The sequence below is a fragment of the Caenorhabditis briggsae genome (genome assembly GCF_000004555.2).
Source record: "Caenorhabditis briggsae complete genome, chrII, whole genome shotgun sequence".
NCBI lineage: Eukaryota > Metazoa > Nematoda > Chromadorea > Rhabditida > Rhabditidae > Caenorhabditis > Caenorhabditis briggsae.
The window spans coordinates 8,659,751-8,684,710 of record NC_013486.2 but is presented as its reverse complement, the minus strand read 5'-3'; the positions used below and the strand labels follow the sequence as shown (position 1 = coordinate 8,684,710).

Sequence of the window (24,960 nt, the reverse complement as noted above, 5' to 3'; positions counted from 1 at the left end):
TTTTAAATCCGGTATTTATCTTTTCGAACTACAAGATTAGAACCTGATTTTCCAGATAAAAACCGAGTCTGTATCATAACTGTCTACTCGACTAGTGTTCTTTTTGTCGTCTCTCTTCTCACTTTCATTTCCACTCTTATAAGCTATTTCAAAAATAGAAAGCTCCGCCAATTCAAGCTCTCGGATCCAGAAGTGAGATATTATCCTATATATCCTATATACATATATTTCAAAATCTCAAATTCATTAAAATTCAGACGCATATCTACTACAAAGACAAGGGACGAACTCCAAAATTGAGAAGAAAAGTGTTGGAGGCAATGGATAAGGGCGGATCGGTGTACAAGAAACCGAAAAAGGCTTCGAAAAGTGAGAATGAGTCAAAAAGTATGAATACGGATAGCCATTCATCTGGATTGCTTGTACCTGCTTCTAAAGAAAGACTTTGAGAATAAAATTTTTCATTTACTGTTTTTTTTTTGAATTTTGAGAGTCGTCAGCCAGAAATTTTGGAAAATACATTGTCCAGAAATAGTCATGTTCTGAAAACATGAAAGATAATTTTTGATTACCAATTTTAATGGCTTAAAAGCTCATATTCGCTTTTTCCCCAACTGTAAACAAAAAAAATTCGTTGTCGAATGTTTTTACAGTAGTCCATTTCATTTTTGAATATTTTCCATACAGTAATCCTTTCAAATCTCGAATACTTTCTCCTACAGTAATCGTTTGATTTCTAAATATCTTTCCAATACAGTAATCCATTGTAATCCTTTTGTTTTTCCGATATTTCCTCCTACAGTAGTCTATTTCATTTTCGAATATTATTACCCTACAGTAATCCTTTTCTTTTTCCCTAAAGCTCAAAAGTTCAAGAATTTTAGATATGAGGGAAATAAATAAAACTTCCGAAGAAAAAACAATTTATTCACATAGCAATAACACTAATTCCTGATTTGGTTTCTGTTCGGGTTTCGACTCCAGTCCCAGTACTTTCCATTCCCGTTGTTCCAGTTCCAGTAGTTCCTGTCCAATCTGAAGTTGTTCCGGTTGTCCCTGTCCCCGTTGTAGTACTTCTAGAGTTCCCATTTCGTGATGTTTCTCCTTTCAGCACATAGTATTCGAAACTCTGCGATTTTCCAAAATGATCTATAGTAACCCCCCCCCCCCCCTCTCAACTCACACTAGGCCTACTCAATGTCAACTCGGGCGGTCGGGTTTGACAAAAATGGATAGTGGTGAGAACGAGGATTACGGTAGCTAGAATCAGAAGAAGGCCACATTGAAGAACATCGAAAAATGCTTCAAATGTGTGGCTGAAAATATTTTATTCAGATTTTCTAAAACTAAAATAAATCGCACCTTCGAAAATGGAGAGATTTTTCAAGGCGCTTACAGTTTTTACAGTACTTATTGTTAACAAACATGTCGATTTTAATGGCATTATTTTTTAAAAATGACACGATATTGACGTTTACTTTTTTCAGTATCTAGGAAAGGTCAAGGCTATCGAAAGATCTTTTCTGAACTTTTGGTCTCCACAAATTCAATCACATGACCCCCTTTAATAAATATTTTTCTGACTTTTATTGATAAACTTTTTCCAACGACTCTTTTCTCTTCGTCTCTTATCAGTATAAATTAAAATTTGTTTTACGAATCCGGAGATGGTTTACGACCCCGAAATGAACCTACTGAGTACCGAGGAAATTTGGTTTTATCGAAAGTTTTTATTGTCAAGAAAAGGAAAGTTATTGACGATCGAAGGAAGAAAAAAGGAAACGAAAAACCAAAAGCGCGGGAAGAGACGAGTTGGAAGGATTGGAGAATTTCAGAAAAATTCAGAAAAACTTTGAAAAGTGTCTGATTGTGAGAGGATTATGAAAAAGATTATGCACCTTTCCAAGTTTCGTATAAAAACTTTGATGTCGATGTACAGGAACGAAGAGTTCAAAAGAATCAAGTTTGACATGTGGTCTTTGGCTCTGAACTATTTAGTTCTTTTAAATACAACAATTTTGAAACTTTTATCTACCTTGAATCCCCGTTACAGTGATTGAGAGATTCAGAAAACAAGGGAACCTGACTCTAATAGTCAAATTTCCCTAAAAATAGTCCCTCCAAAAATAGATGACCTATTCTCAGCGTCCTTATCTTAAAATTGGTTATCTCGATTTTCGATTACCACAATTCCATTGTTCCCAATAAAGCATGATTTGTCTTGAAATGTGTTTATCATTTTTCAAACAGCATCTAAACAATTTCCCAAAATATTTACGAACCGAGCACTAATCCCAGACTATAATTCTCATTGGTTTTCGTTGTTTGACTGTGGCACTCCTTTTTTTTAATGTTTGCTCTTATGATTTTCAGAAAAGATGACAAGATGAGATCAAACAGGGTCAGAAACGACAAATTAAAATTTTGGATTACCAGGGAAAAGCTTATAACAAGACGTTTGTATATTATCTTAAAACCAGGAGTATGAGTTACGAATTTCTTCAAAACTATGAAATGCGAGAAAGCAACCGGGTCCTAATAGTAACATCTGGATATCATTTTTCATGAAGTATCAACGTACTCGGCGGTCGGCTTATTACTTCTGGTCAGCAGGTCAGGCGGGGTTCGGCTGTTGGCCGAATATTGGGCAGGTTCTGGTCGGAACTTGCCCAAAAACGGCTTGCCCAAAAACGGCTGCGGGCCATGATCAGTTTTTGGTCGGAAGATGAAAATTGAAATACTACTGGGTTGGAACCATGTCATTGGTTTGTCGGAGTTTGGTCGGCTTTAGTAGCGGTTCTACCCGGAATCTGACCAACCTCCAAAATTGCCGGCGACACCCGGGTAAGCTTCGGACCATCCTATCAACCATTTTGCTTTCAATTTCCATCTTAACACAGACCCTACCGAAACACCAGTCGTAATTTGGTGCCTCCCGGAACCAGGAACCGATCCCTCTCCGTCACCCCGCTACCTCCCTTCATAGTTCCGTGGACCATGTACGTCACACAGACACAATCTCTCTGCCTTTCCTTATCAGCTCTTTCTCTTTTTATAACTTTTTTGATTGAGTGCCATGAGTCTGCTTTTCATTCTTCAAACAACTTGGCCAAAAGTACACTGTTTCAGATGCAATGAACATTCTTCATCATAGCGCACGTGACCATTTATTTTTAAAGTTTTGCTTCGGAGGGAAGGAAGTGTTGATTTGTCGTGTAGGTGAAGAGAACAAGAATCATAAGACAATTCCAGACAGACAAAAAAAAAACAATCATGACTAAATTTAGAAGTTTCTTGATAATGCACAAAATAAAATATCAATAAACACATGGAATTCGTGTCGGAAGTCGTAAAAAGGGACCGAAAATAGTCAATTTTAGGAAGTTGCTACTGATATGATTTTTTATTGTTTTCTACATACAGAAAACCAAACAAAACTAAACTCTCGCATCAAAGTCAATACGGAAAATATGTAGTAGAGATTGAGGAATTGCGGAACTGTGATTCAGAATTTTTAAAATACTAGAATTAATTATTGAGAAAACAATTGATAAGGAGTTTTATTAGCAGTTTAGGTATGTTTCAGGATTAGAACATTTCAAAAGTTGATTTACAAAAATGGATATTCAAAGTTAATTACCAGATTTTTTGATATGGCATAAACTGAGGAGCTAGTTTCAGCTAAAAGAATTACTCAGAAAACATGTTATGTGGACGAGGACCGTAAAACCTGTATTAGAAGGGCCGGTTTTATTTTTTTTCATTTTTCGTGGGGTCGCCGAGAACTTTCGGTGATGGATTTTCAATGAAATATTCGTTTTTCTACATAACATCCATCATAATTTATTAAAAAACAACTATATTGTCAAATTTAAAAATTTGGTCTGTAGGGGGGGGGGGGCAGTTCAATTAGAGGGCTCTTCAATTTCAGGGGCCCTTCTAATACAGATTTTACGGTTAATTGAGAAGCTATTTTGAGGTTAAAAACTATCCAGAAGCACTGCTCTGCTCTACCGAAAAAATCGGGATAAGTTCCAGATTTAAAATGGCGATTTTCAAGTTTTGAACTTCGAAGATGGGCTCCTATCGACAATCAACTGTGAACCGCACTTTTCAAGTCTCGTCAGCTGCACTATTCAATTTTATATCCTTTTTTGTTTAAAACTTTGAGCTTTTTATTAACTTCGAAATTCTTAGAACTTCCCTTTTCTTATCTAACAATAAATTGTAGAATCTTAATTTTCGGTTCCTTCAATGTCTTTGTTTCTTAACTCTTCTTAAAATGCGTTTAGCATTCTTTACCATTTTTTCTAACTATTTACGAACCGAACACTAATCCCTGGCTATAATTCGCCTTGTTTTTTTTGTATTATGATACACTCATTTTCTCCTTGTAGTCTTCATTTTGCCGAAACATGTTGACAAATGTTAATGAAATGAATTAGTGTGTCAGAAAGCACAGAAATATCCACATAGTTGCCCTCCTCCCTAGTACAAAGTCACCATATAAATTTCGTAACTTCCGTTTTCCCATGACACAGTCTCTCCCTAATTCTGCTGATACTTCCGTGCTCCCACTTGATTTTAATCCCATTTCCAAATAAAAACATCTTGTACAAAATGATAAACAAATAGACTTAGTTAAATGAATTGACCATCAATTTTTGAAATGGAAAAGTTTGTCCTGGAAATATTGTGCTTACTGGATGGACACTACTCTGAACTCATTAAAAGCTGTTTCTTATCAATCAACGAATTTTCATGTGAACCGTCTTCACTCAATCATCGGAAGTAATATTGTTTCGTACACAAATCAAAGACTGTACATGTGTTTATTTTTGCGAATATAGTTTCAAAAATGTATAAGAACAACAAAGCAACCTAAACCTTGTTAGAACCCAATTCGAATCAAAGTGTAATTATGCTGGAATTTAAAGGAAAATAAGGGAAATTGAAATAAAAAAAATTAGTAGCACTATGAACAGAAAGTAGACGATTTTCGGGAATTCGGATCATGCATATCGTCGATCCAGGAGACGGATTTTCGTTTACTTGAAAGGCAGGAATCGGTTTTTGAGCGAGTTTTCTTCTGGTAGCGAGACTTCACCTGAAAATATGACTTGGTTAAAATTGTGAATATGGGGGGGGGGGGGGTGAATCGGAGATTTGAATACGAATTTTTTGGTATTTCGAGGTCTCAAGCTTTTAGAATTCAACTTAGAATATTCTGTTTTTGTGACTGTAGTCATCTCGTGATTCGAACTCGCGTTGAATCAACTATGACACACCAGAAATGTCACAGAATGACATGAAAACGAAAGAGGAGCTAGTTAATTTTTGAGGACTCAGAAGAACCATCGATCAAAATCATGGTGATCTAGAGACATCTTCGAGAAGTGCTTGAAAAATCACAAATTCAGAATTCCAGGATTCGGGTCGCCGTCAGGTAAAATAATTAAATGTTACGAAGACGTATTTTTATAACTGAATCTCCAGACATCTATTTTTATCGGGGGTTAAAGCTCTTGAAAAAAAATTTCGGTTTTTTTGCTTACATCCCAACTCCTTCATATTATCAACTTACATTATTCGAAGAGCTTGGACTCTTTCCCAAACAAATGTCAATTTTCGTTTTCAACGTCATTGGAACCTCATTTGTTTCTACGAGAATCGTCAGCAGAATCGATTTTAATTGCGGCAATTCTTGGTCAACATCTTGCAACAGCTGAAATAGACACCTCCATTAACTTTTTATTTCATTGCAGTTTTTGATTCTCTGACATCAATGCCCTCTCTGATGATAACTATTGACCAGGAATAGAAGCAGAGCACAACACGAAAACGCAATAAAAACTGTTTAATTACCTTTGCTAGAACTCTGTCACGGAAGGCAGTCAATATGAAAGTCTGAACATCAAATGACGCATCAATTTCATTCAACGGGAAACACATTGATTGAAGTGATGGAATGACCAGATTGTTGAGTTTTAACCAAAGTTGTTCCAAAACCTCGGTTCCTTCTTCGTTGAGAAGATCTGATGTTAAATTCGGGCAGTTGAATGCCTTAAAAGCGTTGTTCTCCAGAATTCCAGCGGCGTCACCATCAGATTTAAAGAAATTGACAAGTTTCTGCTTTTCGGAAAGTGTCAGGGATTGGATTTCGGTTGCACAGTTTCTCATGTCATCTCCAGAGATTACATGGGCTTGGAGAGCAGAGAGAAGAATTAGCTCACATCTGAAAATTTGGAAATACTCTAAGATTACCACCGGAGGCACCACAGACAATGATGCCATGTGAAAGTTTTATTGCTCAAAAATTTTCGAACAGTTGCGAAACATTTTTTTTCGAATATTTTACAAAACTGCTGACTATATGAAAACGGACACACATTCCTAAATGAGTGCTGAAATTTTGGAGCACTATCTCAATTTGCTGAATAAGTCAACAAAAATCTTAAGCATCAATAAGCTGATGGCTCACTAGAGATACACACGGAAATTTATTGAAACTTACGGATTTGGATAATCCGAAAATGTGGCCCTTGGACTTGGCGTTCTTGGAGACGACAGTGTTGATGACAAGGAATCTATTGATCTTCTGGATAGTTGAGATAGTTGACGAAGTATAGATCGGCTCTTCTTTTTCTCTTGCTCCACACCTGGAACCGATAGGCAATTCATTGGAAAGTGAGGAAGGAGGAAACTCTAATTCTAAGTTTATCAGGGGTCTAAAAATTGAAAAGTCAATCAAAAAAAGAGCAATGAGTAACCTAGAAAAGAAAGCTGATGTCATTCAGGCACGTGTTTTTCTCATCGAACCAAACTAGAAACATGATAGTTTGCACTCACATTGTACGTCATAAAACACATTCCCTAACGATGTTTTCTTTCCAAAAATCATTTATGTGTCGATATCGATTGGATTTCAGATAGATGCCTGAAACTAAAAAATTGTTCGGCTTTTCTGTTTTCAGAAGAATTCAGCTGACGAAAAAGTCACGAAATTAAGAAGAGAGATGCTCAAATATAAATTCTTCTCACTCCCCTATTCTTATCTCTCGAAATTTCTCCCCTCCCCTCGTTTTGTGCTTCATCGGCCCCGTGTTGATTACTTTCCCAACCCCTTTTTCACATTTGAACCGTGCTGATAACCTTTTTCTCTGCGTCTCTTGCCTCCGAGCAATCTCTAGTTTTTTATCGCATTATTCTGAAAAAAAGGAGACTCTCTTGGGGCTGGAAAAGCAGTTTGCAAGAGGGCAACAGAAACACGCTTGAACTTAATATGAACATACTTTGGAGAGACAGAAATTGTACTGTTTTACAGTTTGATAATAGGTGCAACATTGAATTTTTGAATTCAGAAGTTTTGATCTTCCCGAATTTGAAAAAACTATTAGGAACACAGTTGGTTGTTTGGTCTGAAACTCAGAAATGAGCACACACAAACATACCATACATTTTCATCTTGATGGTTGAAAGGAACTGAAAAAGCTGAAACTGATAGAGGTAAATAGACTTAAGGAAATAAGGAATGCGCCAAGTAGAAAATTGTGAATGTATGTGAAGAAACAATTAAAAGTATTTGAAGATTTAATTTTTGACTCATTATAAAAATCAAGTTGCCTCCCCAAACAGGCGGAAACAACATATGATTAATGGTGGATGTTTTGAACTGCTTTGATCGGAAGTTTTGTTTTTTTACTACCCTCAAAGTAAATATACAATGTTGATTAAAAGGTTATCAAATATTGCCATTATGATGGGAAATGCTGAGTTTAGATTTTTGAAAAAAAAATTAGAGGTCCCAAAAAAGTTTAGAGGTCCTAAAAAAAATCGAGGTGTGAAATTTGAAAAACGCTCAGATGTTGGAATAATGTACAGGAATTTGAACGGTCTAAAAAAAAAAGTAAGAAATTTGAGTTTGGAGTCTTAAGATTATATGATGATGTGACTGTTCTTAACAGATTTAGCTCCATTTCTCTTGCGTCTTGCTTATGAACCCGAACTTACATATGAGGAAAACTTCGGCAAAACAGTATCTGTGTGTTTAAAAATTTCGGACCTCTAATTTTTTTGGACCACTAATTTTTTTGGGACTTCTAAGCTAGAAAAGAGCCTTAATTTTTTCCAATGAGTCTTTTTTCGTAACTGACAATCTTCCCTTTCCACTTCTCCTCAAGGGTGGGCAAATCACGGCCGGGGCAGGCTATGGGTAGATTGCCGTGTACCTATTAGTCCGTTCTTTCAAAAAAAAAATATGCTCAGCGATACAAAAACCACAAGGGCGGCAATCCGCCCTATTCTACCTAACCCATAAATAGCCTATTCAAAATGCTGCGGCCGGCCGTGGCCAAGACTTGTTTCCCATCACTTTCGACATCCTTTTCCCTCTGAAGCCAATAAACAAAGCAAAGTTTGAAATTCAATTTTAAGATGTGATGACGCACAAATTGTCGAAAAAGGCAAAAAACAATCAAATTTATTCTCTTATTTCTCTAGTAAGCTATCTGAGATCTTAGATGCTCTTGGAGCAACCACGTGGCTAGATGGATCGATTTGATGCTTCCGTTCTTTGCAGCAAAGGTGTCGAATCCATAGTATCCCTCACAAACTTCCGTATGGCCTCCGTGTTTTTCCAAATCATCCGGTGGAGTGCACTTGTTGTTCCAGAATGGTTTGCATTTTGTGAAAATGCACTCTTCCTGAAAAAATTGGCCTACATATAAGGATCCGAAACTTCTGGATCAATTACCCAACAATAGCTTAGAATTGGCATCCAAAAATTAAGGAATAGAAGACGCATTTTTTGAAAATTAAACAATGAAAAATAAATGAAAGGCTCTTGTTTAATTATTGTTTTCATAAAAAATCATAAAAATTTAATGTAAATCAATCAATCCACGGAGAAAATTATGAAAAGTACAAGCAAGTGTGTAAACTGGGTGTGTAATTTTTTACAGTAAAAAAGATGGCGAGCAATGAAAAAGAAACGGTCTACGTACTTCAGAAAACTATCATTTGGGACGAAGCGGGGATGGAATGGGGCACCGACGGCGTGAAAAAGGCGGAAAAGATAAAGAAGAAGGACATGAAAATCGAAGAAAAAGAAAAAGACAGATGGCAGTTCGTGGAAAGTTGGGGAAAGAATCAAATGGAAATATCTACGCAGAGTTGACGACGCGGAGACGATTTCCATTACAGGTCTTGCAGAGAAGATGGTTATCAATAGGATAGCATCCTTGTCCTTCCAGCTGAAATGTTATAAGATTATGACTACTGTAATAAAATAGTGATGTTTAGAAATTTTTCTCAGGAGGTGGGATCCATAAAAACAGAACCCAAAACACCACTTTCTGATTTACTTGTTTTTTTGAAATCAATTCTCAGACCTTGTTGAACATTGATTATATTTCTGTGATTTTATTGTAGAATTTTTATTGGCTAGGTCTTATAGGAGCTGAGATAATCTGATAAAAAGTTAAAATGCTTGACTGCCGGTCTATTGAAAATATTTCTTTATTTTGTCAACAGAATTTCTTTCTATCGTAGTTTTTGAATCAGTCCGTTATTCTCAGAATGTTTGAAAAACTTGGAATTCTGCTATACAATTTCAGACATCGTACTAACTGGAACGCTACTTTGAAGTCATAAAGTTTTGTCTGACCTAAAAGTTATCTGGGGCGCGATTTCTGAACAAGCCTTTTCGAACCCTATGCTTGATATGAATTCAAATTCTGATCCCAATTCATCTAAAACTGCTGAAAATCTACAAATCTGCTATATTAGCTGTTTTTGAATCCAAGATACTCATTGAAACGTGTTGCTCAAATCTAGAAATTGTGATTTTCGAATTTTGCAACCCAAAATGCCCCTTCATTGTTCGTCGTCGCCAATCCAATTTCTACGCAATCCTTCGCTTAAAATTCTCCCTCATAACCACTTCTGGACCGACGATTACCTTCTGCATCTATTACTTTTTCCCATTCTAATATCACATTTTTCCGGCCGACCAATTTCAGTAACAATTACTTCTCTTCTTCCTCTCTCAAACAATTACAGACTCGACCAGTTTTTCTTCTCTCATAAAGCCGAATGATTCCTCAATTCTTTCTTTTTTTCACCTTTGATGACAATTGCATTCCACAATCCTCACATTTGTAGCAGTCGACGTGGAAGGATTTATCCATGGCTACGACACGAACCGATTCTTTCTCACCATCCTGTGGCACGATTGGTTTACTACACATGGCACAGCGAGGCGCGAATTTGCTGAAAATTAGAATTTTCAAGATTGGGTTGGCATTGACTACTTGACTTTGACCAATAATCAAAATTCAGATTTTTTCAATTAAACCACAAAATCAGATTTTTTCAATTAAACCACAAAATAAGATTTTCTGGATCGTTGGACGTCAAAAACCTTCAGAAACTTGAAGAAATGGAATCAAAGATATTCTGATCGCCAGAGTCCAAATATCTCTGATATTTTTTCTTCAAAGTTCTCGTTTTCCGTTTCCTCGCTATTTCTTTTTCGAAAACTCACTCATGGAAGCATGGCACACAGTGCACATTGTTATCCTTATCAAGAGTGAATGGAATTCCATCAAGGGATTTTTTGCACGAGTAGCACACAAAACAGTTGACATGGTACACTCCTCCACATGCTCTCAAAAGTTTGTCACTGATCGGTCGGCTGCACGCAGTACACTTTTCCAACGAGTTCTGTAAAAAGTGCTCTTTTTGGTTTCCAGGAGTTCTCAAGGGACCAACTATTCTTGCTCTCGTTTCTCGTGCGACGGAGGGCAAGATTGAGTACATTTGGCATATCTAAAGGCTCAAAGTTCTTACCTGATAGCAAGATTCGCACGTTGGCTTATCGTCGATATTGTAGAATGATGCTCCTGCAAGAGTCTTCGAGCACTGACCACATTTGAAGCAATCCACGTGGAAGATCTGATTCATGGCATTGCATCCTGGCTGATCACCAGTGATCTCTTTACCGCAACCAACGCAAATATCTGAAACTTTGTATTGTTGTTGGGGGTGTTTGGATTTTTCGAGTTTTTCTATTCTTGCTTCTTCTTCCTCCTTCTATTTTCTTGTTTTTATTTTTTGCCAGACTGGTGTGTGGTGGTTTTATGATCTAGAATTGCCTATAAATTGAATGGGTTATTTTTTCGAAAAAAAAAGAGAGGAAAAAACACTGGGGTGAGAGGGGGATCACATGTAGTTTAGTAATTGGAGTTGTTGCTTTCTTGTTATAGTTGTTTTCAGAACAAATAGGTGATACGAGGAGAAAAAACAAGAAATGAATTTGTCTGGAATTTTGAGTATTTTCCCATGATTCTGGTGTTTGATTCTGTGATAGAAACTGAGTGAAATTAGAAACTGATGGGTTCTATGAGTGGCATTCTTGGAAGCTAAGTTTTGAAATGGACACTAAGCAAAAGGTTTCATGATCTTCATTAATACCAGATTCCGAAGCTTCAATTTTTTCGGATCTAGAATTCAAAGCTTTATTATGACAAAAAAATCGGATAAAATAGTTAAAAGGAAAACGTCTACCGTATTTGCTCTACTAGAAGTCCACCCTAGTGTATTTAATGAGGTAGGTGGAGTCACCATCAGAAAAAGGGAGTAGATCTACCGTATTCCCAGGATTCAAAATTCGAGAATTAGACAAAAAAAAACCAGACAGGTTTTCGAAATGTTTCCTATGTTGTTGCAATTTTGGTAGGGTGGAACCACTCGGATTTCATAACATAAAACACCTGTCTCAAGGAAAAGTGACAGGAATATGGGAATTAACAATAAGATAGAAATAGGAAAATTCTTCTTTTAGTGTATTTCTGGAGTTTTTTTAAATCCTGAATTTGCACAAAGTAGAATTTGAAGACCATCACAAAAAAAGGTTATGTTACCGTGTTTCATCAAAACCTCACGCAACCCGTCAAATTTTATCTCGATTCCTGTTAAAGATATAAAAACGTTGTTAACTGACAATGTATTTATCATACAATCACCATATTTTATCAGTTGACAACTTTTTGATATCTCTCATAGGAACCGAGATAATTGAGTTCAAAGTGCATCTGTAGGGTGGGCTTCTATTAGAGCACAGTTTTTAAAACTTCGAATTTGGCGCTAATTCGAAATTTCAGTTCATGGGACACAGATTTTTATATCTGGCTTCTTTTTTGTTTTAAGATGTAATACGCTGTAGTAAAAGTCCCCATCCAGCCCTTTTGATGTTTTCCTCGCTGTTTCCCAAAAGTCTCAAAAAGTGCACAATGACACGTGACTCAACATCCCTAGAACTACCGTATCCCCTTCAACGCTTCCTTTTATGTTTCTGTGATGCTTTGTCTTTTTTCAGAAAACTGGGTGACGCATGTGATGTTTCACCCGAAAATGTTTATTATTGCCCCGGGGTTTGTTCTTCCTGTGTCATGAAATTTCTGTGGTGGCGGGCGAAAATTGAAAGTGTAAACTTGGGATTAGTGGAGTTGTAAATATTGCAAATATTTATTATAGGGAAGGAATCATTAGAGACCAAGTGGCTCTTCAGGGAAACTAATTTTTGGAGTGAAAAATCCCGAAATTCCAAAAAAGGCACGGAATAAAATGATAACAAACCTTCCTGATCTGCCATTGCTTATAGATTTATCTGGAAAAAATTGGAGATTTTTAGAAATCTAAAAGTCCCCAAAGAATCAGAAGACGATGGAGAAAAAAAGAAAAACCAAGAAATGGAAGAGTGAGAAGGACAAGGAGGCGTGGCTTCCAAGAATGGATAGGAGTTGAAGCGCCGCCCACCGAAGAAGAAGAAGAAGACGAAGGAGAAGGAGCTTCTGATAGAGGATGGATGGACAACAGAAGCTGAAGGAAACAAGCAAAAAACGAAAGAAAAACGCGAAGAAGAGTGGAAGAAGAAGGAAGACAAAAACGAGTAGGAGGGCGCGGCCTTCTTCTCCAGAAAAAGAGCAAAGAGGCACAGAGCTCAGAGAAAATAACCGTAGTCTCTCTGAGCAACTGTTGTCTCTTGCTCTCTCTCTCTCTCTCTCTCTCTCTCTCTCTCTCTCTCTCTCTTCCTGATCACTTCGGTGTGCTCTTGGGTGTCATTTATTTTCGGTTCAACACTATTTGTCTTTCCATAGGTTGTGCTGGTGGGAGTTTTTGGAGGGATGAGATTTAGAAAGATAGTGGGACAGATAAAGAAAAAGTGAGAGAGGAGGAGGAAAAAACCCCAAGAAAAGGGATACCCACAAATTGTTATTGATTTTAAATGAGATTGGTGATTGTCGGAATGACTGTTTGACCACCTGCGTCGAGTGGGCGATGCAGAACTTTTAGGAAAAAAAAAATTTCCAGTGGAGATAAAGTTACACGAGGATCTCTTTTCGTTACAGGAAAACTGAGTGGACATTGGTGAGGTTTCAGGTTATCCCAAAGTTTGCAAAATTGTCAAAACATTGAAATGGTGGGAATTCGGAAGCTCATAATTTCAAGGATCACACAATTCAGAATATCTTTCTTTTTGTTTTTCAATAACCTAGAAATCCCAAAATCATATTTTTCATCCAAAAATTTTTGTAGTCTATCCCTCTATTGAAAAACAAACTCTCTTATATTTACCGTATTTTCATTATAAACAGCCCTATAGGTGCACTTTGAGCTCAATTATCTCGGTCCTGTCAAGGATATCAAAAACTTTTATTTGATAAATTACTTATCATTATGTCAGCAATATTTTATCAGTTGACATGTTTTAGATATCACTTATAGGAACTGAGTTAATTGAGCTCAAAGTGCACGTAGAAAATACGGTAAATAGGTGTTATTCCAAACGGAATCTCAAATTAAGAATTTTCATTAGTGGAGACTATCATTTCTGAGTGGCCTAGAAAAAGTGAATCGGAAGTCATTAAGAAATAGAAATATATTCGATAAGCTCTCAGTTCAATTAGACAAGAAATGAAACAAGATTCGTATCAGAGTCAGGAGTTCCTCCTACTTCAACTTTATCTTCGAATCCGATCCGACTAATAAAAAGATGATATAAAATGGGATCTAGTTTTCATGAACTTCAGACAGGTGTCGATGGCACGAAAGATTTGATCTCAATCTTTGTTCTTGTTGTGAGTTGTAGGAGCAATCATCTGGACTTTGTCACGTAATCGATAATTTTGAATGGTCAATGTGACCTAGATTCAAGTGAGAAATTCGAGTATTTTGTAGAATATAACAGATCTTGATGAAAACGTTCGAACATGGTCCAACCAAGAGTTCATAACCCAATTCATCTTTTCATCTTTTTCCGTTTTTCTATATTCCTCGTGACGGCCGCGTCGTCATCCAGAACACCAAGACTGCTCCACGATGTCATAATTCGCACATCGTCAGAAAAACCAACCGCACCACGTCTCCAGGGACTTTCTAGAATCTTCTAGATCCTCCAAAACGTCTTACTGATGAGAATGAACACGAGAGCAAATTTGGTTTAGAAGGGGATAAGGGATCAAATAAATATTTTTGAAATTTTGAAAAAAAAACTGAATTCTATCACACAACAAATTCACTTTCGAAAAGTCCAGTCAGAAGGAAAAAGTCATTTTTCATTCCGAAAAGAAGGACCACACCCAACTTCAAAATACCACGTGTCATATCTCTTCTTCACTCCCTCCCGGGACCTCCACTCCTACGTCAGTCACCGGGTTGGGAGAGAAAAGAAGAGATTCTCAAAACAACAAAAACATTTTTTGTTTTCTCTTTTTTTCATTTTCTCTAAAGTATACAAATATTCAGAGTGCATCGTTGATCCTCCTTCCAAAATAGACTTTTTTTTGGAATCAATAGTCAAAACACAATGAATATGTAACGAACCGATCGGAAGTCACTCTCCAGAAGAAATAAGAAGAAGAAAGAAAGAAGAAAGAGAGATGAAAAAGAAAAACTCACTGATATTCATGATTTTGCGAGTTGATGTGGTTGAGGCAGTTGTCGTTGTTGAATAATTGGCCACGGACGATCGAAGGTCGTCGGATGGATTCTGGCGGCGTGGATACTGTACGAGGCTTGGGGAAGACGATGAAGATAATATGTCCTGATTGAGCTTTGTTCTCATCTGGTGTACCAGATGATCCACCTCATCACCGTTGTACGAGTCCTGAAAATTTAGAAGATTTTTGATTAAGGGACTGTATTTGAAAAGTATTATTTAAAAACATGGGTAAGCAACGGGGGAAAGAAGTATACAGTACCTAAAGACAGAATCTGAAGACTTTTGGAATTCGGTATTTTATGTTTGAAAGTCTGAAAACTATACAGTCTGATCAGTTGAAACTGAAATCTTGGCACATTATTTGGAGGGTACAACAATTTGAGTGTACAAGGGGCTAAAGTGATTAAGGGATACAAAATTCGGATTTTTTTCAGATTTTTTGTACCCTCGAATTGAGTATTTTGTACCACTAAATTGCTATGTATCCCAATGACCCCAAAAGTTTTGTACCCACCGAATTATTTGCAAGAAAATTGGAAAGTCTGATTAGTTGAAGCTGAGCCGCAGGCCGACGACCATGGTTCTGTCTACGACAACAAATCTCAGAAAAGATTTGAAGAAATTTTTCATGCAACAAAGCAATATGGTTTTTTAGAAAATTTCGGATACTGCCAATGTGATTTCTAAGTAATTCAAGTAATTCAAAACTCATTTAGACTTCATTTTTCATTTTTACCATTTCTACTTTTTTTAAAATTTCAATTCCTCCTCCAGACATTCATTTTTCCCTTCTTCTTCAAAAAACTTCACAATCACGTCGAGCCATCTTTTCCCCTTCTTCTCTTTCTCCCGTTTCAGTTTCAACCTAAATTTCGACTCGGAAAACTTTTGGTGCTCACTGAGCACTAAGAAGAAATCCTTCCAAGTTTTCATGCGGTTTTTCTCTGCCAAAAATAGACAAAAAAGGAAGAAGAAGAAGAAAAAAAGGACTTTTGGGGAAGGGAATTTTGACGTGAGCTCCGGGGAGAGCGCTTCCTAGAAGGATGGAGAGAGAGACACCAAATTAGTATCAGTTGGTCCTTTTTGGTATAAAAAATAAGATCCCTGGTGGATATGACAAAGAAGGAGAGCCGAGTATGATTAATTTTCAAATTTCTTTTTTTTCCTTCTTTCCATCATTATTCTTCTCATTTTTGGGAGAAAACCAATTCTCGGATTGGGGCTCCCATCATGTTTTTTGGCTTCTGAGACCGATAAAAATGAAATCGAAAGAAAACCGAAAGGGAGCCTCCGAAAAGAAACAAAAACATAAATTGGATAGTGAAGGAAACAAAAAAGAAAGAACAAGAAGAAGAAAAAGAAGAACGACGGGGGCAAAAAATGAAAAGGATGGGGGAAAGAATGGAGATGAAGCATTGTTGGAGAACGACATATGCATTCGACAATGCTGGAAAAAATGGGGAAACGTCATGATTTTTATGAGAGACTATGGGGAACATTTTAGAACGAGCCCAAAAAGTTTGAAAATTTGAAAGTTGTGAAGTACAGTATCTCTGATCTTTCAGTGGGAAGGCTCGGATTCGTCCAGTTTGAAATTTAGTGAACGTTTTGAAACACCTATAATTTGAGTTTTGTGGTTTTAAAACCACAAATTTCCGAATTCGCGACCGAAGATGCCGCAACAATAACTACAGTTTCCTAAAAATATGTTTATTTTTTTCAGTTTTATTTTCTAAATTCCTATACGTTTCCAGTCAATTCACTATCAAAAATTTTGATTTTTTCGACTTGTTTGGGAGAAAAATAACAGAAAAATAGATTTAGAATTTTTAAAATTTCCTAACCACACCTTCAGAATCTAGATTGAGCTCACTGCCATAGAAAACTATAATTTGATGCCGATTTTCAATTTTCAAGTGCACAACTTTGCAAATACTGCTGTCCCACAACAGGTGATTCTTCAAAATTTTTCGTATTTTCAAAACAAAAAAAGTGTACTTCTTCACAAATGATTGACAACTTGGAAAAAAACTAGCACCTTCTCAAATTTCGTCCCCGCACTTGCTCGTCCTCTCGCTTCTCTTTCAACTCAAAAAAACTTTGCAACGTTTTTTGAAATTTTTTTGTATCTAGTGTACAACATCAGTCACTACCAATTCTCAGGGACCAAAAAGAGAGAAGAAACAATTCAAAGAAAAAAAAGAAGCTTGTGGTGGTGGAGCATCTTTGCATAATTATGTTGGTGTGGAAATAACATGGAAAAGGAGAACAACAACAACAACAGAAGGAAGAAGGAGTGTAGGAGCAAAAGTTAAGAGTGCCCCTTCTTCTCCAGGAGAAAAGAAACAACAATCGATTCCATGCTTCTGACCCGGAATAAAAGGGGAAATATGGAGAAGAAGCAGACGATGGAAAACGAAGTAAGTTTTTCAGGACCAGAAGAAAGTGTCGAAAAGAAGAATGTGTATGCATTTCAATGTTTTTTTTCAATTCGAAAACGAAGCGAAATTGGAGCAGGATAGAAAGAGAGGGAACCGGACATTGGCAATTGAAAAAAGAAGAGAAGAGGATATAGAGAAACTACGGAAAACACGACGACAGAGAGGTATTCAACCGGAAAATTTGGAAAAGATTGGAAAACGTATTGAGACCAGATGCATGAAATTTGTTTGATAATCTCCTGGAATATTCTGGAGCACTGAGGGATTTTCGAGTGGGCTAAATGTCGAAGAAGAATGTTTTTTAAGCTTGATTTTAGGTGTTCTAATTAAAATTCGGAGATTATAAAATTGAAAGGTGGTCTAAACATTCTTAGTTCACAAAATAAGTTTTAGACAAAGTTGGCTATAAATAGACTTGTGATAGAAACAACCTGTAATAGATGAATAGATGGGCGCTCACACTGTCAAGATTGAGACAATTTTTCTTGGCTCCTTTGCGAGATATCAAAAATGTGTCAACTATTAAAATGTTTGCGATATTATGATAAACAATTTATCAATTGACAACTTTTCGATATCTTTTACGGAAAATGAAATAAATTAGCTCAAAGTTGAAAGCTATTGGGACCTTCTATGCCAGGTTCTCCGGATTATTTCTGCTGATATAATATTTTTGAGAAACCGTAAAAAAATTAAAATGCTACCTACAATTTTCGATTATTGTTAGCAGACTTTTTTGGAAACTCAACAGAGAGGTTTCTCGAAAAAAAAAACAGCTCGAAAGGAAACCGCAAAAAATTGGGTATCCCATAAAATCTAAAACCACGCTCAACTCAACTCTATTCTGAGACAGCTCCGAGCCATAAATCAGGAAAAATGAAGGATATGACCTCATAGGAATAGAAGCCCAAGAATCAGATGGAAACTCGAAGACTCGTGGAATTTCTGATGCCAAAAAAACCACTGTTTTACGGATCATACTGTAGCCTGTTTTCGAGGTTTTTTCAAAGGGGTCGCTAATATCATGAGATTCTAAAAACCGCATTTTTTTCAGAACTTGAGATCTGTTACGTTGTCTAAACTTGGTTATCCTCAAACTTTTTTCAGAAAGCTAACAACTAATCGTTGATCATCTGAACCGATGAACAATTCCATCCACCTCTTATGCCAAAATAAACGTCTCTCATCAATCAAGACCCACTCTCTTCCCTTTCCCGTATATGCCCCTCTTCCACTTCTATCTGAATTGAATGGAAGGGGATGAAGCAGACGGACTCATCTCGATTTGATTGAAGAGTCTCTATCCACTCCAGAAGCCCCCACATTTTCTTTTCAAATCGAAAGGAGAATACATACTACAAAAGCATCAGAAAAACAACAAACCTTGACAATACGCGACACATCAAATGGAAGTGTAGATGATGAAGAAGCGCTCAGAGCACTTGTCTGATTGCGATTCGCCGCTTTTTGCGACTCGGTCAGTCCTTCGTCACGGAGTTGACGAGCCAGGGAGTTTTGAACAAAGTTTCTGGCTTGAGCCTTCTGTTGATAGAAGTCGATTGGTGGTGGTGGAGGTGGTTGCTCAACTTCAGTGACATAGTTCGTTGTGGAATATTCATGGATCATTTCACGAGCATTGCGGATTGGGGATTGGGAGCGGCGGAATTTGCTGGAAACAATTTGATGATCCAATAGAAAATTTGAACCGGCCTAGAAAATCCTAAATAGCCTAGAAAAACCAAAATGGCCGAGAAACCCCAATTAGCCTAGGAAATCCAAAAATGACCTAAAAAATCCCGAAATGGCTTAGAAAATCCAACATGGTAGAGAAAAATTCAAAATGATCTAAAAATGGTCCCATTCGTTCGGCTAAATTTGTATTAAATCCCAAAAATAACATTTAATTTGAGAGCATGTGAAAGTCTGAACTTGGCAGGTATGCTCAACGGTTTGTTTTTGAAGAACTCAAAAACGCAAAAAATTTCGCAAAGAAGTTCTGAACATGAAATTTTTCAGTAAGAGTCCAAGAAACCGCCCAATAAAGAGCTTCAAAACTCTCCCCATCTTCTTACCTGGGTTCGTAAGGTTCTGACCATTGTAGTACGGTTTCTTTGTTTCCATATTTATTCGAATTGTTATTATCATTGAAGTGGTTCATTCCCGTTGATGTAGCCGTGGTTGCCGTGTTGTTTGTAAAGTAGTCGTCGTCTTTGTGATAGCTTCGGAAGTTTGTAGGATATGAGTGTTTAGAAGAATACGGAGAGACATAAGTAACATCATCAAGAACTGATGATGGTGGAGATGGAGACTTGTTTGCATATTGAGTTAATGTGGATGATGAGAATTTATTGATGGGACTATAATGAGAAGTTGGAGAAGAGTTTGGTGCGAGAAGAGCCTCTCGAGATGTCTGGAAATAACGATTTTAATGGATCTAGAAATATTTCGGAAATTTACTTGAAATTGGCTTAACGCCACGGGGTCTCGATGAAAGTCGCTGAGCGGACGAGATTGGTTGGAATAAGTGGGCGGAGCAGGAATCTGAAAACAATTGTATTGTAACTTTCAAATTTCCAATAAAACCTCTGCTCTGGTTTTCGGCTCAGCCAATTGTTGGAGCTGCGCGCGGTACGTCCGATCTCCGTCAGGCACTCGTTGATCCGATCGGTCCACTCGTCCATCGGATAGATTCTCGATGTCACTTCGAATCGGTTCGTTGTAGCCGGTCTTGCGCAGACGAGCGGCAGCGTGCTGTAGTGCCTGAGCGTCCACTGTGGGACGGGTGGGCTTGGGCGGCGCAGGTGGGGGATTGTTGTTACGTCGTGGTGCATTCTCTGTCTTCCATTTGCGAGATGGTACGATCTCTCCCTGCAACATATTTGCTGGTCATAGGTACGGGAAAACAGAATTTGCAATTTTAAATGGAAGTTAGGACTTGGCTGTTCACTACGCAAGGAAAGAACTTCATTTTTCTAGTTGACGAAAGTTTTGTATAACGTATTTGCTCTAATAGAAGCCTACCCCATACGTGTTTTGAGCTCAATTATCTCGTTTCCCATGAAAGATATAAAAAATCTGTCAACTGATAAATTTTTAATAATCATATCAGAAGTATTTTGTTAGTTGACATATTTTTGATATCTTGCATTGGAGCCAAGATAAATTAAATCATACTTGACAGTGAGGTCCCTTATATGTATTACAGGTTTAACAGTAAGTATGTCTTTGGTAAAATATTCGACGAATAATGATGTCTTCATTTTGATCTTTGGAGTTGTTTCCGTGATATCATTCTGATGAATTCTACGGAAAGATTATCAACGAAAAAGACGAAGCTTTTTTCTGTATTTTATTCGTACAAAGTTTCAGACTAAGCGGACAAGTTCTAATTGTTTCATGACCCCAAAATAGAAAATTATCTGAAATTTGAGCAAACCCTTCTCAATTCCATCTATTAAGAAATTGGTTTTATAATCCATTTTTGAAACTTACGGATGGGAGTAGAGGGGGTGGTGGAGGCGGAGGCGGGGGTCCCATAGATCAGCCGAGTCGTCGTACGAACGAGGAAGAGTGCTGTAAGAGCGAGCACGTCCCAAGCTGAAATAACATCATGAAGAAAAGTTCTACACCAGTTTTCATCCATCACATAGAACAACACATTTGAAAACAAAAGATGGAAGAACTCGAGTCAAAATTTAACAACAATGAGAGGAGCGAACAAACAACAGAAAAGGTGTCAATTTTCATTAAAAACGATGTATACCTTGGACTGGAATAATGAGGAAGAGGAGAGAGGTAACTCATATTAGGAGAAGACCTGAGTCGTGGGACGAGGAGTCGACTGAATAGAAGTTTAGTATGTTTAGAGACTCTTCTTCAATGGAAAAGAGATAGAGATGGGTTCCCAGGAAGAGGCTGTGGCATGACACTGAACCTTGCTGATTGTCTGCGATCTCTCGAATCGACACAGTGTTTCGATTCTCCCCACCGGGAGCCCATTTTACACTTTGGCTCACAAAATTCGACTGATGGCAGGAAAAGAGGGAGGGAGAAGGAGATTACAAAAAAAGACGAGGCTCCCGGTGCCAGCGGAATGGCGACAACGAGAGGGATAAGCGATTTGGGATGAAGAAAAGAAATTGGCGATTGATGATATGGATGGGTGGAAGAAGAAAAAAAAAAGAAGAAGAGATCACAGCATCTGTGCATGAAAATGTTTTTGAAAAAAAATTGAATGCCACGTGGATCAGATTTCTGGGGACCAAGAAATTTGAGGGGTTGGGGATCTTCAAGTTGTTTCAGTCTTTGAAAATTAAAGAAAAACAATAAAAAAAAATACTTTGAAAATAATTGTTTTTCCTAAATTCTGACTTTAGTGAGCAATCAATCAATTTTGGCAGTTTTTTCTACTTTTTACAATTTTTTTTTCGATTTTGCTATTTTCAAAAATTCGACAGTTGTTTATAAGTTACAGTATTCTTCATCGGAACTAATCTTGAAAAAAATTTCTAATTCCTAAAAATCTCTAACAAGTATCTTAAAGTTATTTTCCAACCTAACCGTAAAATATAAAGTCCGCCTAATGCGGCATTTCCTCTCTGAACGCATTGCAAACAACGATAAAGCATTGGAAAATTCAGAAAAAAAGAGAAAAAACGCCTGTGGTTTTATGTTTGGTATAGTGTACCTTCTTCTTCTTTTCCTTTGCACAAAAATTTTATTGGGGCAGTTTCTCCCTTTTGATGAAACATGAAATTGAACGAAGAGGTGTGTCTTCTTCATTTTCGAGGAAGATTCCCATGAACAAAAAAAAATAACAAAAAAAGTCTGGAATTCGAGAAAAAAAGAAACAAAAACATACAGAGAGAAAAACGGAACTACGTGTTTTCCGACTTACTGCCAGAAACTCTTCTGCCCTCTTTTCCCCGAGGTAAAAAGGAAGATGATGATGAAGAACCGGAATTTTTCTGTATGCGAGAATCGAGCAAACAACCTAATGATTTGACAGCATGAATCATGGATCTTTGAACTTTGAGAAATGGTATCAAGAAAGGTGAAGAAGTTGGGTGGTAACAAGAATTTCGAACCAAGAAAAAAATGAGAATACCGTAAAAGCTCCATTCTCTACTTGCACTTTGAGCGCAATTATTTCGGTTCCTATAAGAGATATCGAAAATTTGTCAACTGATAAAGTATTGCTAATACTATGATAAATAGTTTATCAGTTTGAACTAATTAAAATTTTTTTTTGATATCTCTTACAGAAAGTGAGAAAACTGAGCTCAAAACGCAAGCTTATGGTAGCGTTCTTTAACTTTGACTTTCTTGTCGGTCTTTATTTTCGAGAATAAAAGGGAAACTGTCCGAAACATTTAAAGGATTAGCTGGAATTACTTCAATTGCAAATGCGGGAATTACTTTTAACAGAAAAATAGCTTTCAAAGAATCTCAAAACACAATTTTTGTAAAAACAAAATATCAGCTTAATGTTTCAGATTTTCAGAATACCAAAATTTGATTTTTCCGACATCTGAGAATTCCTAGATCCAAAAACTTCATGGTCCATAAGAAGAAACCACTCCAACAGAATAACCTCATACAAACCGTTTGAAAAAAGATACCGAAACAAAAACCAAACTGTTTGTTCACTTGTTCATTTACGATGAAATACCAATCTGTATTATCGGTGACCGCGGGATTAACCCAAAAAAAATAGTAACGAAAACCAAGAAGAAGAGTATGAGTGTGTGGTTGAATTGACACGAAAAAATAAACCGGCAAACTGGCTTATCTATTTTGAACATCTCGTGTTTCTTCCTCAATTCGGTTCTTCGGAATACCACAACAATACAAATTACTGTATTCAATAGAGAGGGAGGGGAAAGTTGCGAGAAAAAGGGAAATCGGAAAGAGAAGATAATTGGAAAATTAGGTGCGAGACTTTCCAGGATTGGCAGGGAATTTGATGATGGAAAGTGAATTTAGGTCGGGAAAGAAATGCAAGGGAAAAAGGATATTATTGGCTTGATATCATTTCGAGAAGTGATAAGAGAAAATGAAAATATTCGGAAAAAGATAATCTTAGATTGGAAATGAAGATGGGAGGAAGCATGGGCGTTGAAAAGAAATAGATACGGAATTATGCGGTTAGAAGGGAAGAAGAACTGTCCATGTATGTGTTCGTTTTTACACTACATTCATAATATGTATATACAAACTTGTATTACAGAGAGAAAATAGGAAAAGAGGAGATAGTGTCAATGTACAGCGAGGTTTTAGTTTTCATGTTAATTAGCCGGTTTACCTAGCGGGTGGGATTCGACAGATATAATTCACAATTGCCACCAATTAATCAAACATCAAAGTTTTTTTTGAAGGGGGCAGGAACCTTTTTTGAAAAAAGGGAATAGATGATTGATGAAAGGGAACTGGATAATACAGCTGTTTGGACGATTGATCTTAATTATATTGAATGTGTTTGAAGTTCAGTGAAAATTCAAGTTTATTTTCCAATTTTATTTGAAATATTACCGGGTAAATTGTCGAGAAAAATTGAACAAACATCAATTATTTGAATTTTAGCATAAAAACATTACTAGTTTCACAAATTGAAAAATTGAGTCTATGCGAAACCCCTCTCGATTCTTTGAACTAAATTTTCCGTAATCACTCTAATAGAGATTCTAACTTGTAGTTATAAGCCAATTTATCTCGGTTCATATGAAATATATGGAAAGGTTGTCAACTGATAAATTCCTAATCACAGTATCACCAATATTTAATCAGTGGCCTCATTTTTGATATCTCTTATACGGATCGAGATAATTATGCTCAAACGTGACAGTGTGAGGACCCTTCTATTACAGGTTTTACGATATTTCAGAATCACAGTCCTATCCTTACTCGATATATGTCTCATAGTCATTTAATTCGATGAAATTTCTAGAAATTCGAGATCTAAAACTCATCAGAGAGTAGACGACCTGATCATAATCTAAGTATTTATCTTGAATATATCTAACTATTGGAAATTTTTAGAAAATAAAAGTTTCTTATTTTAAAACAGTTGTACGAGAAAGGTTTTTTGAAGTTTCATAGTTTTGAATTTTGAACAGAGATCCCAGGAGTTCAGACCCCAAGAGACTGTTCATTTCTTTGGCCAAAGGGAAAATTGAAAAAATGGAAACGTCCACTTTATGACTCAAACCGAACATCGGGTCATTTCGCCCAACACATAAAACTTCAACAGAATAAAAATCCATCTATGACCGCAGAAAAATTCAAGCCAAGTTTAGATAGATGACTCATGTTCTTCTCTTCCACACCTGCTGTTCGCGCAAAATTTTGATAAGGAACAGAGACGCAGAGACGGGACAAAAAGGCATCCCGCCGAGAAATGATAGACATGAAATAGAAGAAGAAAGTTGTGGGTGGATGAGTGAACAGACATCTGGGATCAGGAAAAGAAAAAAACAAGAGAAATCGAGTTCAGAGTTGAAACAAAATCAATAATTTCAA

General features: G+C 36.9%; 3 protein-coding genes across 3 annotated transcripts; all 3 read right to left on the bottom strand.

The window, feature by feature from the left end:
* Nucleotides 1-928: 928 nt before the first annotated feature.
* CBG25602 lies at nt 929-2,999 on the bottom strand (the record flags this gene model as incomplete). Its single annotated transcript, XM_045242418.1, has 2 exons — nt 929-944; nt 2,908-2,999. 2 exons carry the CDS (start codon nt 2,997-2,999, stop codon nt 929-931), a joined length of 108 nt encoding a protein of 35 aa, XP_045098138.1.
* Nucleotides 3,000-4,975: 1,976 nt separating this feature from the next.
* Nucleotides 4,976-6,681, bottom strand: CBG02795 (the record flags this gene model as incomplete). Its single annotated transcript, XM_002630991.1, has 4 exons — nt 4,976-5,107; nt 5,585-5,725; nt 5,866-6,235; nt 6,515-6,681. 4 exons carry the CDS (start codon nt 6,679-6,681, stop codon nt 4,976-4,978), a joined length of 810 nt encoding a protein of 269 aa, XP_002631037.1.
* A 2,480-nt stretch (nt 6,682-9,161) lies between these two features.
* Cbr-zyx-1 lies at nt 9,162-20,979 on the bottom strand (the record flags this gene model as incomplete). The annotated part of the gene is made up of 10 exons (XM_002630992.2): nt 9,162-9,251; nt 10,122-10,269; nt 10,544-10,722; nt 10,849-11,018; nt 14,959-15,166; nt 18,826-19,111; nt 19,515-19,852; nt 19,900-19,983; nt 20,026-20,310; nt 20,935-20,979. The coding sequence occupies 10 exons, from the start codon at nt 20,977-20,979 to the stop codon at nt 9,162-9,164; spliced, it is 1,833 nt and encodes a 610-aa protein (XP_002631038.2).
* Between the last annotated feature and the right edge of the window lie 3,981 nt (nt 20,980-24,960).